General features: G+C 43.0%; 1 protein-coding gene and 1 long non-coding RNA gene across 47 annotated transcripts; one reads left to right on the forward strand and one right to left on the reverse strand.

Annotated features, from left to right (window-relative positions):
* Nucleotides 1-719: 719 nt before the first annotated feature.
* On the forward strand, nt 720-11,620 carry rtca (RNA 3'-terminal phosphate cyclase). Its single transcript, XM_051376090.1, has 12 exons — nt 720-975; nt 1,206-1,306; nt 1,967-2,110; nt 2,569-2,692; nt 7,070-7,128; nt 7,762-7,903; nt 10,130-10,251; nt 10,434-10,492; nt 10,592-10,686; nt 10,803-10,907; nt 10,994-11,208; nt 11,260-11,620. Exons 1-11 carry the CDS (start codon nt 931-933, stop codon nt 11,090-11,092), a joined length of 1,095 nt encoding a protein of 364 aa, XP_051232050.1. The 5' UTR covers nt 720-930; the 3' UTR covers nt 11,093-11,208; nt 11,260-11,620.
* Nucleotides 3,302-7,018, reverse strand: LOC127349971 (uncharacterized). Of its 46 annotated transcripts, none has more exons than XR_007880475.1 (13): nt 6,927-7,018; nt 6,552-6,689; nt 6,093-6,226; nt 5,891-5,922; nt 5,246-5,689; nt 4,976-5,041; nt 4,771-4,910; nt 4,200-4,397; nt 4,107-4,168; nt 4,001-4,072; nt 3,637-3,766; nt 3,436-3,569; nt 3,302-3,401 (listed from the first exon to the last, which is right to left on the reverse strand). It is a non-coding gene; the product is annotated as an uncharacterized LOC127349971 (long non-coding RNA). The 46 variants fall into 46 exon arrangements; XR_007880476.1 differs by having other exon boundaries at nt 6,059-6,226; XR_007880478.1 differs by lacking the exon at nt 6,093-6,226 and having other exon boundaries at nt 6,586-6,689.
* Nucleotides 11,621-15,542: the final 3,922 nt, after the last annotated feature.

Consider the following 15,542-nt stretch of genomic DNA (forward strand, 5'->3'; position numbering starts at 1 on the left):
ACAGGTGTGCATAAACATACAAACAAACCATAGATATATACATTGACTACCATAAATCGTCAAAATCTCGAACGATTTTTTAGTTTTTTGGTTTGAAAACTGACAGACATGTGTTTATGATCGAGTCCAGAGAAAATTTAAGCTTTTGATATAAATATAATCTACTTCAAAATGTAATGCCTAGTACTAGTAGGCGTAGTTTTATTATTCTTCCACTTAATAGTATAAGTATTTGCTTTTACACCTCTATTGTACTCATATCTAATGACAATCACAAAACATCCGACCTAAAGGCTTCACAGCTCAATATTTCATGAAGTACCTTTTTGACGGTCGTGCTTTTATTTTGAAAACGTTACCGAACCAACCATATATATATATTATATATCTATCTATATATAGAGATAGATCTATTATATATATACATAGATCTATCTATCTATCTATCTATCTATCTATCTATCTATCTATCTATCTATCTATATATACACATACACACAAACAAACAAACAATAAAATGTATTTAATAAATAAACAAACATATACATCTCCTCAGAGACATTTACAGTTATAGATATATATAAGTTATATAATAGTAACATTAAATAAAGTAACTATAATAATTAAAGAATATAATAATAAATCAAAATTTAAAACAATGACTGCTTTATTTTGAAATCCATCGGAAATGGTTCGTCCGTGTGATTGACAAGGAGAAGTTGAGACGAAGAATCTGAGACAGAAGAAGAAAGCAGTCTGTGGAGGCTGCAGCGGGAATCTGTAACAGAAGAAGAAAGCAGTCTGTGGAGGCTGCAGCGGGAATCTGTAACAGAAGAAGAAAGCAGTCTGTGGAGGCTGCAGCGGGAATCTGTAACAGAAGAAGAAAGCAGTCTGTGGAGGCTGCAGCGGGAATCTGAGATTGTCTATAAGATGGAGCGAGCTGCGGTGGAGATAGACGGCAGTGTGATGGAAGGAGTGAGTATTATTATTAATATTATTATTAATATTATTAATATTATTAATATTATTAGTATTATTAATATTAACGAGCTGGTGTTCCGCGCTGCTAACAGGCTAGCATCAGTTAGCATCAGTTAGCATCAGTTAGCATCAGTTAGCTGCAGTTAGCTGCCGTTAGCTGCAGTTAGCATCAGTTAGCTGCCGGTACCGAGCTGACGTTGGGTTCTGGTCCCGGTTCTCTGCAGGGCGGACAGATCCTGAGGGTGTCCGCGGCGCTCAGCTGTATCACCGGATCCGCCATCAAGATCACCAAAGTCCGCGCGGGCAGGAGCACACCGGGGCTCAGGTGAGCTAGCAGGCTAACGTTAGCCTATTGATTAGAGTGGAGGCTAACAGACAATAAGCACAGACCGCCTGTGATATCGATATCCATGTGATTGTGTTTTATTGATCCGGGATGGACTGAGGCTGCCGGGTCCAGACAATGAGAAGACGCCAACCAGACTCCTTTCTAAAGTGAGATAAAATAAGAGAGTGTGGTTGATGCGCGGACGGACAAAGGTTCTGGAACCGGACTGAGTGGACTCAGACAGGCAGCTGGAGCCGGGCTAATGTTCGGCTGTCTGCCTCTTCATGCAGCGGACCGTATATGTATGAAACTCTAACAGCTCAAATGATCAGCTGCAGCCATTCTCCCTCTGCAGTCTGTCCTCCGGAGAGCTGCGGCAGCTCCGTCATGTGACCCGTAATGGAAATGAAATGTATTGATTAAAAATGGCGGCTGCTGTGATCATATGTGAGCCGATTTTACCAGAAGAGTCTTAGTGTCTGAAAACAGTTTCATTCACAACAGTCTAATATGTCACTGTGCCATAAAGTTCAAAACATGTCACATTTGTGTCATTTATAAATGGAGTTCTGTCTTTAAAAAACTAGTGTAAGTGTTTCATGAAGGGGTGTGTGTGTGTGTGTGTGTGTGTGTGTGTGTGTGTGTGTGTGTGTGTAGACCACAGCACCTGAGCGGCCTCCAGCTGGTCTCAGATCTGTGTTCTGGCAGTCTGCAGGGAGCCACCATCGGCTCCACCGACATCAGTCTGACTCCAGGAAAGATCCAGTCGGGAAACCACACAGCCGACACACAGACAGCAGGGTGAGTCTGTCTGCCTGTCTGTCTGCGTCTGCCTGTCTGTCTGTCTGTCTGTCTGTCTGCCTGCCTGCCTGTCTGTCTGCCTGTCTGTCTGTCAATGTTTGTGTCGACTTTCTCTGAGTATAAAGTTTTGTCTGATGCTAACCTGCATATGTTGGACAATCAGCATCATTAGCATTAATAATCAGCTGTATGGACGATATCTCGACTCCCGTTGGAGGTTATTGATCTGATCGATACTTTGGAGTCAGTTCAGTGTCATAGTGTGAGTCTCTGTGCTGCTGCAGTTATTAATCATATTTCATTAAACTGACTCTCAATATTTCCACTTTAAACATAATATATATACAAAATGTCAGAAATGGATTCTTAATAATGCTATTAATGCTAACTGTCCATCATATGCAGGTTAGCGTCAGTGTAACAGACTATAATGTGTGTGTGTGTGTGTGTGTGTGTAGGAGTGTGTGTCTGCTCCTGCAGGTCGCTCTGCCCTGCGCTCTGTTTGCTGACGCGTCCTCACAGCTGTGTCTGAAGGGAGGAACCAACGCAGAGATGGCGCCTCAGATCGATTACACTGTGAAGGTCTGTTTCAGTCATGTGACAACACGCCGCCCGTTCAGATTAGAGATGTGAATCCCCCCCACTGAGGCCGACACACATCTCGATACGCTGCCAGCGATACGATACATTAACGATACAGTGGAGCCCCCTGCTGATACGATTCATTAATGATTTGACTTTATACAATGCGATTCAAACGATTCAACACAATACAAAGAATTTACCAACACACATCTGGTTTCTAATGTATTTGATACTTGATTGTTTTCTATAAAGCAAACCAATAAATCCAACTTAAAAAGAAGATGTGATTCAATATGGTACAGACAGAGGATTATTCCTAATAAACACTAAATCATAAACAAAATATATTTTTATGTGTTTTTAATCTCATTCTCTACTTATACAACACTAAATGTATTATATTCAGGCAATTTCTTTTTGGCCTCTTAATAATAAAACAAAACAAACAGTCCTGTTCTCAGGTCCTTTTACTAATAGTGTTCTCTGTCTGTGACTTCACAATGTTTTACAGAACACTTAGAAAACTTCAACATCAACAATGTGAAATAAATAACATCATAGTGCAATGTCCAAACTACTGCTGACAAGGTTTCCATCTTCCTTCTTAAAAAATCTGAATAATCACCAAACTGTGGAGTTGTGTGTCTTCCAAGGTACGCTGAATATCTCCCCTCCATCCGGCGCAGTGATGGTGCGTTCAAGGCGCCTCGAGAGCTCAGAGAGAGAGAGTCTGTAATAACCTCGAGAGCTCAGAGAGAGAGAGAGTCTGTAATAACCTCGAGAGCTCAGAGAGAGAGAGTCTGTAATAACCTCGAGAGCTCAGAGAGAGAGAGTCTGTAATAACCTCGAGAGCTCAGAGAGAGTCTGTAATAACCTCGAGAGCTCAAGAGAGAGAGAGTCTGTAATAACCTCGAGAGCTCAGAGAGAGAGTCTGTAATAACCTCGAGAGCTCAGAGAGAGTCTGTAATAACCTCGAGAGCTCAGAGAGAGAGTCTGTAATAACCTCGAGAGCTCAGAGAGAGAGAGTCTGTAATAACCTCGAGAGCTCAGAGAGAGAGAGTCTGTAATAACCTCGAGAGCTCAGAGAGAGAGAGTCTGTAATAACCTCGAGAGCTCAGAGAGAGAGAGTCTGTAATAACCTCGAGAGCTCAGAGAGAGAGAGTCTGTAATAACCTCGAGAGCTCGAGAGAGAGAGAGTCTGTAATAACCTCGAGAGCTCAGAGAGAGAGAGTCTGTAATAACCTCGAGAGCTCAGAGAGAGAGTCTGTAATAACCTCGAGAGCTCAAGAGAGAGTCTGTAATAACCTCGAGAGCTCAGAGAGAGAGAGAGTCTGTAATAACCTCGAGAGCTCAGAGAGAGAGAGAGTCTGTAATAACCTCGAGAGCTCAGAGAGAGAGAGTCTGTAATAACCTCGAGAGCTCAGAGAGAGAGTCTGTAATAACCTCGAGAGCTCAGAGAGAGTCTGTAATAACCTCCGAGAGCTCAGAGAGAGTCTGTAATAACCTCGAGAGCTCAGAGAGAGTCTGTAATAACCTCGAGAGCTCAGAGAGAGAGTCTGTAATAACCTCGAGAGCTCAGAGAGAGAGTCTGTAATAACCTCGAGAGCTCAGAGAGAGAGAGTCTGTAATAACCTCGAGAGCTCAGAGAGAGAGAGTCTGTAATAACCTCGAGAGCTCAGAGAGAGAGAGAGTCTGTAATAACCTCGAGAGCTCAGAGAGAGAGAGTCTGTAATAACCTCGAGAGCTCAGAGAGAGAGAGTCTGTAATAACCTCGAGAGCTCAGAGAGAGAGAGTCTGTAATAACCTCGAGAGCTCAGAGAGAGAGAGTCTGTAATAACCTCGAGAGCTCAGAGAGAGAGAGTCTGTAATAACCTCGAGAGCTCAAGAGAGAGAGTCTGTAATAACCTCGAGAGCTCGAGAGAGAGAGTCTGTAATAACCTCGAGAGCTCAGAGAGAGAGAGTCTGTAATAACCTCGAGAGCTCAGAAGAGAGAGAGTCTGTAATAACCTCGAGAGCTCAGAGAGAGAGAGTCTGTAATAACCTCGAGAGCTCAGAGAGAGAGAGTCTGTAATAACCTCGAGAGCTCAGAGAGAGAGAGAGTCTGTAATAACCTCGAGAGCTCAGAGAGAGAGAGAGTCTGTAATAACCTCGAGAGCTCAGAGAGAGAGAGTCTGTAATAACCTCGAGAGCTCAGAGAGAGAGAGTCTGTAATAACCTCGAGAGCTCAGAGAGAGAGTCTGTAATAACCTCGAGAGCTCGAGAGAGAGAGTCTGTAATAACCTCGAGAGCTCAGAGAGAGAGTCTGTAATAACCTCGAGAGCTCAGAGAGAGAGAGTCTGTAATAACCTCGAGAGCTCAGAGAGAGAGAGTCTGTAATAACCTCGAGAGCTCAAGAGAGAGAGTCTGTAATAACCTCGAGAGCTCAGAGAGAGAGAGTCTGTAATAACCTCGAGAGCTCAGAGAGAGAGAGTCTGTAATAACCTCGAGAGCTCAGAGAGAGAGAGTCTGTAATAACCTCGAGAGCTCAAGAGAGAGAGAGTCTGTAATAACCTCGAGAGCTCAGAGAGAGAGAGTCTGTAATAACCTCGAGAGCTCAGAGAGAGAGAGTCTGTAATAACCTCGAGAGCTCAGAGAGAGAGAGTCTGTAATAACCTCGAGAGCTCAGAGAGAGAGAGTCTGTAATAACCTCGAGAGCTCAGAGAGAGAGAGTCTGTAATAACCTCGAGAGCTCAGAGAGAGAGAGTCTGTAATAACCTCGAGAGCTCAGAGAGAGAGAGTCTGTAATAACCTCGAGAGCTCAGAGAGAGAGAGTCTGTAATAACCTCGAGAGCTCAGAGAGAGAGAGTCTGTAATAACCTCGAGAGCTCAGAGAGAGAGAGTCTGTAATAACCTCGAGAGCTCAGAGAGAGAGAGTCTGTAATAACCTCGAGAGCTCAGAGAGAGAGAGTCTGTAATAACCTCGAGAGCTCAGAGAGAGAGAGAGTCTGTAATAACCTCGAGAGCTCAAGAGAGAGAGAGTCTGTAATAACCTCGAGAGCTCAGAGAGAGAGAGTCTGTAATAACCTCGAGAGCTCAAGAGAGAGAGAGTCTGTAATAACCTCGAGAGCTCAGAGAGAGAGAGTCTGTAATAACCTCGAGAGCTCAGAGAGAGAGAGTCTGTAATAACACCTCGAGAGAGAGAGAGTCTGTAATAACCTCGAGAGCTCAGAGAGAGAGTCTGTAATAACCTCGAGAGCTCAGAGAGAGAGAGTCTGTAATAACCTCGAGAGCTCAAGAGAGAGAGAGTCTGTAATAACCTCGAGAGCTCAAGAGAGAGAGTCTGTAATAACCTCGAGAGCTCAGAGAGAGAGAGTCTGTAATAACCTCGAGAGCTCAGAGAGAGAGAGTCTGTAATAACCTCGAGAGCTCAGAGAGAGAGTCTGTAATAACCTCGAGAGCTCAGAGAGAGAGAGTCTGTAATAACCTCGAGAGCTCAGAGAGAGAGAGTCTGTAATAACCTCGAGAGCTCAGAGAGAGAGAGTCTGTAATAACCTCGAGAGCTCAGAGAGAGAGAGTCTGTAATAACCTCGAGAGCTCGAGAGAGAGAGAGTCTGTAATAACCTCGAGAGCTCAGAGAGAGAGAGTCTGTAATAACCTCGAGAGCTCAGAAGAGAGAGAGTCTGTAATAACCTCGAGAGCTCAGAGAGAGAGAGTCTGTAATAACCTCGAGAGCTCGAGAGAGAGAGTCTGTAATAACCTCGAGAGCTCAGAAGAGAGAGAGTCTGTAATAACCTCGAGAGCTCAGAGAGAGAGAGTCTGTAATAACCTCGAGAGCTCAGGAGAGTCTCTCGAGAGCTCAGAGAGAGTCTGTAATAACCTCGAGAGCTCAGAGAGAGAGAGTCTGTAATAACCTCGAGAGCTCAGAGAGAGAGAGTCTGTAATAACCTCGAGAGCTCAGAGAGAGAGAGTCTGTAATAACCTCGAGAGCTCAGAGAGAGAGAGAGTCTGTAATAACCTCGAGAGCTCAGAGAGAGAGTCTGTAATAACCTCGAGAGCTCAGAGAGAGAGAGTCTGTAATAACCTCGAGAGCTCAGAGAGAGAGAGTCTGTAATAACCTCGAGAGCTCGAGAGAGAGAGAGTCTGTAATAACCTCGAGAGCTCAGAGAGAGAGAGTCTGTAATAACCTCGAGAGCTCAGAGAGAGAGAGTCTGTAATAACCTCGAGAGCTCAGAGAGAGAGAGTCTGTAATAACACACAGACGCTACCGGTGCCTCGCTAACGTCTGTTTCAGCAACAGTAACGCCGCGGTAACGCCCCTCAGACCGCCGCCGTGGTAACGCCCCTCAGACCGCCGCCACGGTGTGATGTCAGTAACGTCTGTTGTTTCTTCTTCAGGTGTTTAAACCGATCATAGAGAAGTTTGGCGTCCATTTTGACTGTGACATCAGAATGAGGTCAGTTCCTGTTTACAGTGTGTGTGTGTGTGTGTGTGACAGTGTGTGTGTGACACTGTGTGTGTGTGTGTGTGTGTGTGTGTGTGTGACACTGTGTGTGTGTGTGTGTGTGTGTGTGTGTGTGTGTGTGTGACACTGTGTGTGTGTGTGTGTGTGACACTGTGTGTGTGTGTGTGTGTGTGTGTGTGTGTGTGTGTGTGTGTGTGTGTGTCACTGTGTGTGTGTGTGTGTGTGTGACACTGTGTGTGTGTGTGTGTGTGACACTGTGTGTGTGTGTGTGTGACACTGTGTGTGTGTGTGTGTGTGTGTGTGTGTGTGTGTGTGTGTGTGTGTGTGACACTGTGTGTGTGTGTGTGTGTGTGTGTGTGTGACACTGTGTGTGTGTGTGTGTGACACTGTGTGTGTGTGTGTGTGACACTGTGTGTGTGTGTGTGTGTGTGACACTGTGTGTGTGTGTGTGTGTGTGTGTGTGTGTGTGTGTGTGTGTGTGTGACACTGTGTGTGTGACACGTGTGTGTGTGTGTGTGTGTGTGACACTGTGTGTGTGTGTGTGTGTGTGTGTGACACGTGTGTGTGTGTGTGTGTGTGACACTGTGTGTGTGTGTGACACTGTGTGTGTGTGTGTGTTGTCAGGGGTTACTACCCTAAAGGCGGTGGCGAGGTGGCGGTGACGGTGAATCCGGTGAAGGAGCTGCAGCCCGTCATCATGACGGAGAGAGGAAACATCACCAAGATCTACGGACGGGCGTTCGTCGCCGGAGTGCTGCCCTACAAAGTAAAGTTCCTACCCTCAGACAGGAAGTGCTGCCCTACAAAGTAAAGTTCCTACCCTCAGACAGGAAGTGCTGCCCTACAAAGTAAAGTTCCTACCCTCAGACAGGAAGTGCTCCCCTACAAAGTAAAGTTCCTACCCTCAGACAGGAAGTGCTGCCCTACAAAGTAAAGTTCCTACCCTCAGACAGGAAGTGCTGCCCTACAAAGTAAAGTTCCTACCCTCAGACAGGAAGTGCTGCCCTACAAAGTAAAGTTCCTACCCTCAGACAGGAAGTGCTCCCCTACAAAGTAAAGTTCCTACCCTCAGACAGGAAGTGCTCCCCTACGGTCCCCCTCACAAAGTAAAGTTCCTACCCTCAGACAGGAAGTGCTGCCCTACAAAGTAAAGTTCCTTCCCTCAGACAGGAAGTGCTGCCCTACAAAGTAAAGTTCCTACCCTCAGACAGGAAGTGCTGCCCTACAAAGTAAAGTTCCTACCCTCAGACAGGAAGTGCTGCCCTACAAAGTAAAGTTCCTACCCTCAGACAGGAAGTGCTGCCCTACAAAAGTTCCTACCCTCAGACAGGAAGTGCTGCCCTACAAAGTAAAGTTCCTACCCTCAGACAGCTGTCACTACAGTCATGGAAACTTCACACAGCCGATATTGATGCTATTGATCCTGTTGATGGTATTGATCCTGTTGATGGTATTGATGGTATTGATCCTATTGATAGTATTGATCCTGTTGATGGTATTGATGCTATTGATGGTATTGGTCCTGTTGATGGTATTGATCCTATTGATGGTATTGATCCTGTTGATGGTATTGATGCTATTGATGGTATTGATGGTTTGATCCTGTTGATGGTATTGATGCTATTGATGGTTTGATGCTATTGATGGTTTGGTCCTGTTGATGGTATTGATCCTATTGATGGTATTGATCCTATTGATGGTATTGGTCCTATTGTGGTATTGATGCTATTGATGGTTTGGTCCTATTGATGGTATTGATCCTGTTGATGGTATTGATGGTATTGGTCCTGTTGATGCTATTGATGCTATTGATGGTATTGATCCTGTTGATGTATTGATGCTATTGATGGTATTGGTCCTGTTGATGGTATTGATGCTATTGATGGTATTGGTCCTGTTGATGGTATTGATCCTATTGATGGTATTGATCCTGTTGATGGTATTGATGCTATTGATGGTATTGATGGTATTGATCCTGTTGATGGTATTGATGCTATTGATGGTATTGATGCTATTGATGGTATTGGTCCTGTTGATGGTATTGATCCTATTGATGGTATTGATCCTATTGATGGTATTGGTCCTATTGATGGTATTGATGCTATTGATGGTATTGGTCCTATTGATGGTATTGATCCTGTTGATGGTATTGATGGTATTGGTCCTGTTGATGCTATTGATGCTATTGATGGTATTGATCCTGTTGATGGTATTGATGCTATTGATGGTATTGGTCCTGTTGATGGTATTGATGCTATTGATCCTGTTGATGGTATTGATCCTGTTGATGGTATTGATGCTATTGATGGTATTGATCCTGTTGATGGTATTGATGCTATTGATGGTATTGGTCCTGTTGATGGTATTGATGCTATTGATCCTGTTGATGGTATTGATGCTATTGATGGTATTGATGGTATTGATCCTGTTGATGGTATTGATGGTATTGATGGTATTGATCGTATTGATCCTATTGATGCTATTGATGCTATTGATCCTGTTGATGGTATTGATGGTATTGATGGTATTGATCGTATTGATCCTATTGATGCTATTGATGCTATTGATCCTGTTGATGGTATTGGTCCTGTTGATGGTATTGATGCTATTGATCCTGTTGATGGTATTGATCCTGTTGATGGTATTGATCCTATTGATGGTATTGATCCTATTGATGCTATTGATCCTATTGATGCTATTGATCCTATTGATGCTATTGATGCTATTGATGGTATTGATCCTGTTGATGGTATTGGTCTTGTTGATGGTATTGATGCTGTTGATGGTATTGATGCTATTGATGGTATTGGTCCTGTTGATGGTATTGGTCCTGTTGATGGTATTGGTCCTGTTGACGGTATTGGTCCTGTTGACGGTATTGGTCCTGTTGACGGTATTGATCCTGTTGATGGTATTGATCCTGTTGATGGTATTGATCCTGTTGATGCTATTGATCATGATGATGGTATTGATGCTATTGATCCTGTTGCAGCTGGCTAAAGACATGTCTTCGGCTGCAGTTCGGACCATCAGGAAGGAGATCAAAGATCTGTACATTAACATTCAAGCGCTGCAGGAGAAAGAAATGGCGTGCGGGAACGGCAACGGTATCATGTAAGCCCCGCCCACCTGCTGACATCACTATTGCGTTCGCTGTCACAGAGGAGATCAGGAGTGACAGTGCACTGTAAAGGGGGGTTTGTTTTTCCCACGTGCAGTGAACGCAGCAGCAGCGTGAGGACACAGGTGTGTCTCGGCTGCTGCTCTCTGATTGGTCCGTCTCCTCTGTGTTTCAGAATCATCGCGGAGTCGTCGACAGGTTGTGTGTTTGCAGGTTCGGCTCTGGGGAAGAAAGGTGAGCTTCATACAGAGCGCAGGGAGCCAATCAGAGTGCAGCATTCACACTCATTGATTAACGTGTGTGTGTGTGTGTGTGTGTGTGTGTGTTTTCCAGGTGTGTATGTAGATAAAATTGGGATTGAAGCTGCTGAGATGTTGCTGAGGAACATCAGACATAACGGCTGCGTGGACGAATTCCTGCAGGACCAGGTGAGATACACCTGCTGACATCAGTGTGACATCACCCTGACTCAGTAGTATGATGTCAGAGCTCAGACTTTACTCTGATTGGTCACAGTGACCTCTGACCTCCTCTTCCTCCTCAGCTCATCATCTTCATGGCGTTGGCAAAGGGGACGTCTCGGATTCGAACCGGCGCTGTGACACTGCACACGCAGACGGCCATTCACATTGCAGAGCGGCTCACTCAGGTCATTATTGATTATTATCTGAATATTTATGTGATTATTGATTATCTGAATATTTATGTGATTATTGATTATTATTCTGTTTTCAGGCAAAGTTCACAATAACAAAGAGTGAAGACGAACTCAGCAGCAACGTTACTTACATCATCGAATGTGAAGGATCAGGAGCAACTAACACACACCTGTAACACACACACCTGTAACACACACCTGTAACACACACACACACACACCTGTAACACACACACACACACACACACCTGTAACACACACACACACACACACCTGTAACACACACACACACCTGTAACACACACACACACACACACACACACCTGTACACACACACACACACACACACCTGTAACACACACACACACACACACACACACCTGTAACACACACACACACACACCTGTAACACACACACACACACACACCTGTAACACACACACACACACACACACCTGTAACACACACACCTGTCACACACACACACACCTGACACACACACACACACACACACGCTTGTGTCACACACACACACACGCTTGTAACACACACACACACACACACACACACACCACACACACACACACACACACACACACACACACACACTCGGTAGCTGCTCCCATCATGGCCGACCCTCTCAGCTTGTGTCTCTCAGGGTGTTTTCCTTAATACTGTAATAAATAAATAAACAATAAACAGTCTGCTTCCTGTTTGTAAATCTCTTCTCACACACACTGGATCCTACATTTCCCACAATGCACCTCCCTGGTGTCATTCATTTATAGATGAGAGAAGTTCCCCCCGGTCCTTGGGCCTTGCATTAAGCTCCGCCCCACTTCCTGTTAATGTTTAATATCATAATAAAGCCTAAATCCTACAGCCAGCAGGGTCCGAGACCACAGAAGAAGAAAACAGGAGGCTTTATCTCCACTTCCTGTTACTGTCTGCTGTTTCCAAGGTTCATTATTAGAAGGTAGGTCAGCTCAGTTTATGGGAATTATTAAGGTTCAAATTCAATTCAATTCAATTTTATTTGTATAGCGCCAATTCATAACAGAAGTTATCTCAGGACACTTTTCAAATAGAGCAGGTCTAGACCGAACTCTTTAACATTAATTACAGAGACCCAACAGTACCACCATGAGCAAGACCTTGGAGACAAGGGCAAGGAAACACTGCCTGTTAAAAGGCAGAAACCTAGGACAGATCCTCCGGCTCTAGGTGGGTGGTCGTCTGTCTCGACCAGTTGGGGTGAGAGAGAGAGAGACAGACAGACAGACAGGTGCACAGCAACAACAGTATTGGCAATGGCAATCTAGCAGGACCATGGCAGGAGGCTCCACCAGGATCGATAACCTTTTTCCCCTCTGCGCCACACTGTCACACCAAACTCCATTAAAAAAACGGCTGTTTTAAGGAAGTAAAACCTTTATTTCCACCTTCAGTGAGACTCTACAGACACAATCTGCTCACATTGACTCAATAACATCATTAACTAACCTGTGAGGAAGAGTTGACACTCTTTAGGAAAGTAAAGAGAATCATGAACTGGTTTTATTATTTGATGATAAAATGTGATGCAGCAGCTTTTTGGAACCATTACAGCTGGTTTCATCCAAAAGGGGGCATGGCCGTTCTAAAGACAGGAAGTGATGTATGGCCGCTCTCATCTATAGACTGTATAATAATAGACGTAGCCACACAGTTTGTGGAGTACTGTTCAGAAAACAATGAGGGTTCAACAGTGTTGGTTCCTGACTGCAGCCATGATAAGAATCTGTCTGAAGAGAGGAGCTTCAATCACTGACAGTCTATATAATGTGTTCAACCTGCCAGCAGGGGGCAGCTCCACTCTGATAGTATTGAGTCTTATGGAGAAGTTGATTAATGAGCTCAGTAAACAGTTTCCTGATGAGTTTCTGGTCTCAGTCTCTAGTTTCAGTCTTCTTCCATACAGCATGATGTTCATTTAGTAACTGATGGTCCCATTTAGAGTAAAACAGACCATAAAGCAGGGTATGCTTTAGGGCGGGGCTACCTTGTGATTGACAGGTCACTGGTTACAAAACACAGCCCTGTAAGTTTTGTCCATCTTTATCTAAATATGCTTTGCACCAATGTTGCTGAAGATGACATGAAATAGGTGCTTAAAGAAGCAAAAAATCCAAAATGGCAGTATGTTTTAAGGCGTCAATGTGCGTGGCCTTTATCAGTGAAATTGGCATCATCCAAGGAACTCATTGTGCAAAAATGTTTCTTATACTCCTTGAGTGCTTAATAACCGACTATATAGTGGTGCTATTAAATACATTTTAATGTGTTTAGCAGAGAGAGAGAGTGAGAGATTCACCTGATCCAGTCCTAACTATAAGCTTTATCAAAGAGGAATGTGTCTGATATTTCTAATATTACGTAAATGAAAGAAGGCGGTCCTAGAGGTCTGCTTTATGTGGGAGTTAAATGACAAATCCTGATCAAAGATAACTCCAAGATTCCTGACAGTGGTGCTAGAGGCCAAGTTAATGCCATCTAGAGTAACTATATCTTTAGACAATGAGTCTCTAAGGTTTTTGGGGCCAAGAACAAGAATTTCGTTTTTTAACGAGTTTAACATCAGAAAATTGCAGCTCATCCAGGATTTTATGTCCTTAAGACATGTTTGTAATTTAGATAATTGATTAATTTCATCAGGCTTGATCGATAGATATAACTGCGTATCATCTGCATAACAGTGAAAGTTAATGGAGTGATTCCTAATAATGGTGTCAATGGTGTCAAATGCAGCACTAAGATCTAATAATACAAGTATAGAGACAAGTCCATTGTCAGAAGCAATCAGAAGGTCATCATTAACTTTAACCAGAGCTGTCTCTGTGCTGTGATGAACTCTAAATCCTGACTGAAAATCCTCAAATAAACTATTGTTATGTAGAAAGTCACACAACTCTTTGGCGACTACTTTCTCCAGAATCTTAGAGAGGAAGGGGAGGTTAGAAATCGGTCTATAGTTGGCTAAAACCCCTGGGTCAAGAGTGGGCTTTTTAAGAAGGGGTTTAATTAATGCTACTTTAAATAACTGACCCATAACATAACCATAACATAACATAATATATGTATAACGTAACATAACATAACATAACATAAACATTGTTGTAATGTGAACATTATTAAGTTAATCTTTTTCAGAATAAGAGCACAACAGCCATACGCCCACCAGGGGTCGATGTTACATATGTTGCATTTATTTTGAAGGACATTTCCGCCCCTGGCGTTGTTGTATGCTTGACCTCCAGCCGACAGAGATGTTACAGATGAGCTCTAGATGTAATGTTCATTTTGCCATCCTTATATAAAGTGCAACTACGGCCAAGACATTGTCGAGTGGTTCTTTTCCAGCTGAAGTTACCGCAACCATAACATAACCATAACATAACATAACATAACATAACATAACATAACTAGGGCTGTCAAAATTAACGCGTTAATGCGAGATGATTAATTTCTGGAATTAACGGCGATAATTTTTTTAACGCATTCCCGCCCTGTACAGATGGACTCAGAATCAGAGTCAGATGAAGAGGTGCAACCTGACGGAGACATACACAGGTACAGAGCAGAGCCAAGCATAGCCTAAGTATGGAGGACTGCCCCATGCAGTGGTGAGCTGCTCATTCAGGAGCACTTGACAAGCTGGCCCTGCTTGCCCGCAAATATCTAGCGACTCCTGCATCCACAGTTCCATGCGAATGACTCTTCTCAGTCGCAGGACATATTGTCAGAAGAAACGGTCCGCTTTACATTCAGAAAATGTTAACCAGTTAGTTTGTCTTAGCAACGGGCTAAAAGATGAAATAAAAGGTAAAAGGGCCACATGTAATTGTGTGAAAGTGGAGTTGTTTGTTCAAAAAGAAAAACGTTCCATTCACCTATCCTGTATTTGCTGAAAAAAAAAAATGCAATTAGCAATGGCTAAGTTGCCAAAATTGTTTAGAACTTAATTATTTTTTTGGATTTGTCATTAATAAAAAACAAATGTAATATCCGCTTCTTGTCATTTATCTTTCTGTTCTGAGAATAGTACACAGAGAACGTGAATTTTTCAGTCATATTGAGGATTATGATTAATCGAAATTAATTCAAGAAACCTTGTGATTAATTAGATTAAAAATTTTAATCGTTTGACGGACCTAAACACAACATAACCTAACCATAACCATAACATAACATCACCATAACCATAACATAACATAACCTAACCATAACCATAACATAACATAACCATAACCATAACAGAACCATAACCATAACATAACATAACCATAACCATAACATAACATACCATAACCATAACATAACCATAACATAACATAAAATAACCATAACATACCATAACCATAACATAACATAACATAACCATAACATAACATAACATACCATAACCATAACATAACATAACCATAACATAACATAACATACCATAACCATAACATAACATAACATACCATAACCATAACAACCATAACCATAACATAACATACCATAACTATAACATAACATAACATAACATAACAACCATAACCATAACATAACATAACATAACATAACATAACCATAACCATAACA

This window comes from Dicentrarchus labrax, unplaced genomic scaffold, assembly GCF_905237075.1.
Source record: "Dicentrarchus labrax unplaced genomic scaffold, dlabrax2021, whole genome shotgun sequence".
Taxonomy (NCBI): Eukaryota; Metazoa; Chordata; class Actinopteri; family Moronidae; genus Dicentrarchus; species Dicentrarchus labrax.

Excerpts from the sequence above, each read along its gene's own strand:
- rtca (XM_051376090.1), top strand. The coding sequence starts at position 931 with ATGGAGCGAGCTGCGGTGGAGATAGACGGCAGTGTGATGGAAGGA. Across the intron at positions 2,693-7,069 it reads AGATCGATTACACTGTGAAG|GTGTTTAAACCGATCATAGA; the intron begins GTCTGTTTCAGT and ends TTTCTTCTTCAG. Across the intron at positions 7,129-7,761 it reads GACTGTGACATCAGAATGAG|GGGTTACTACCCTAAAGGCG; the intron begins GTCAGTTCCTGT and ends GTGTGTTGTCAG.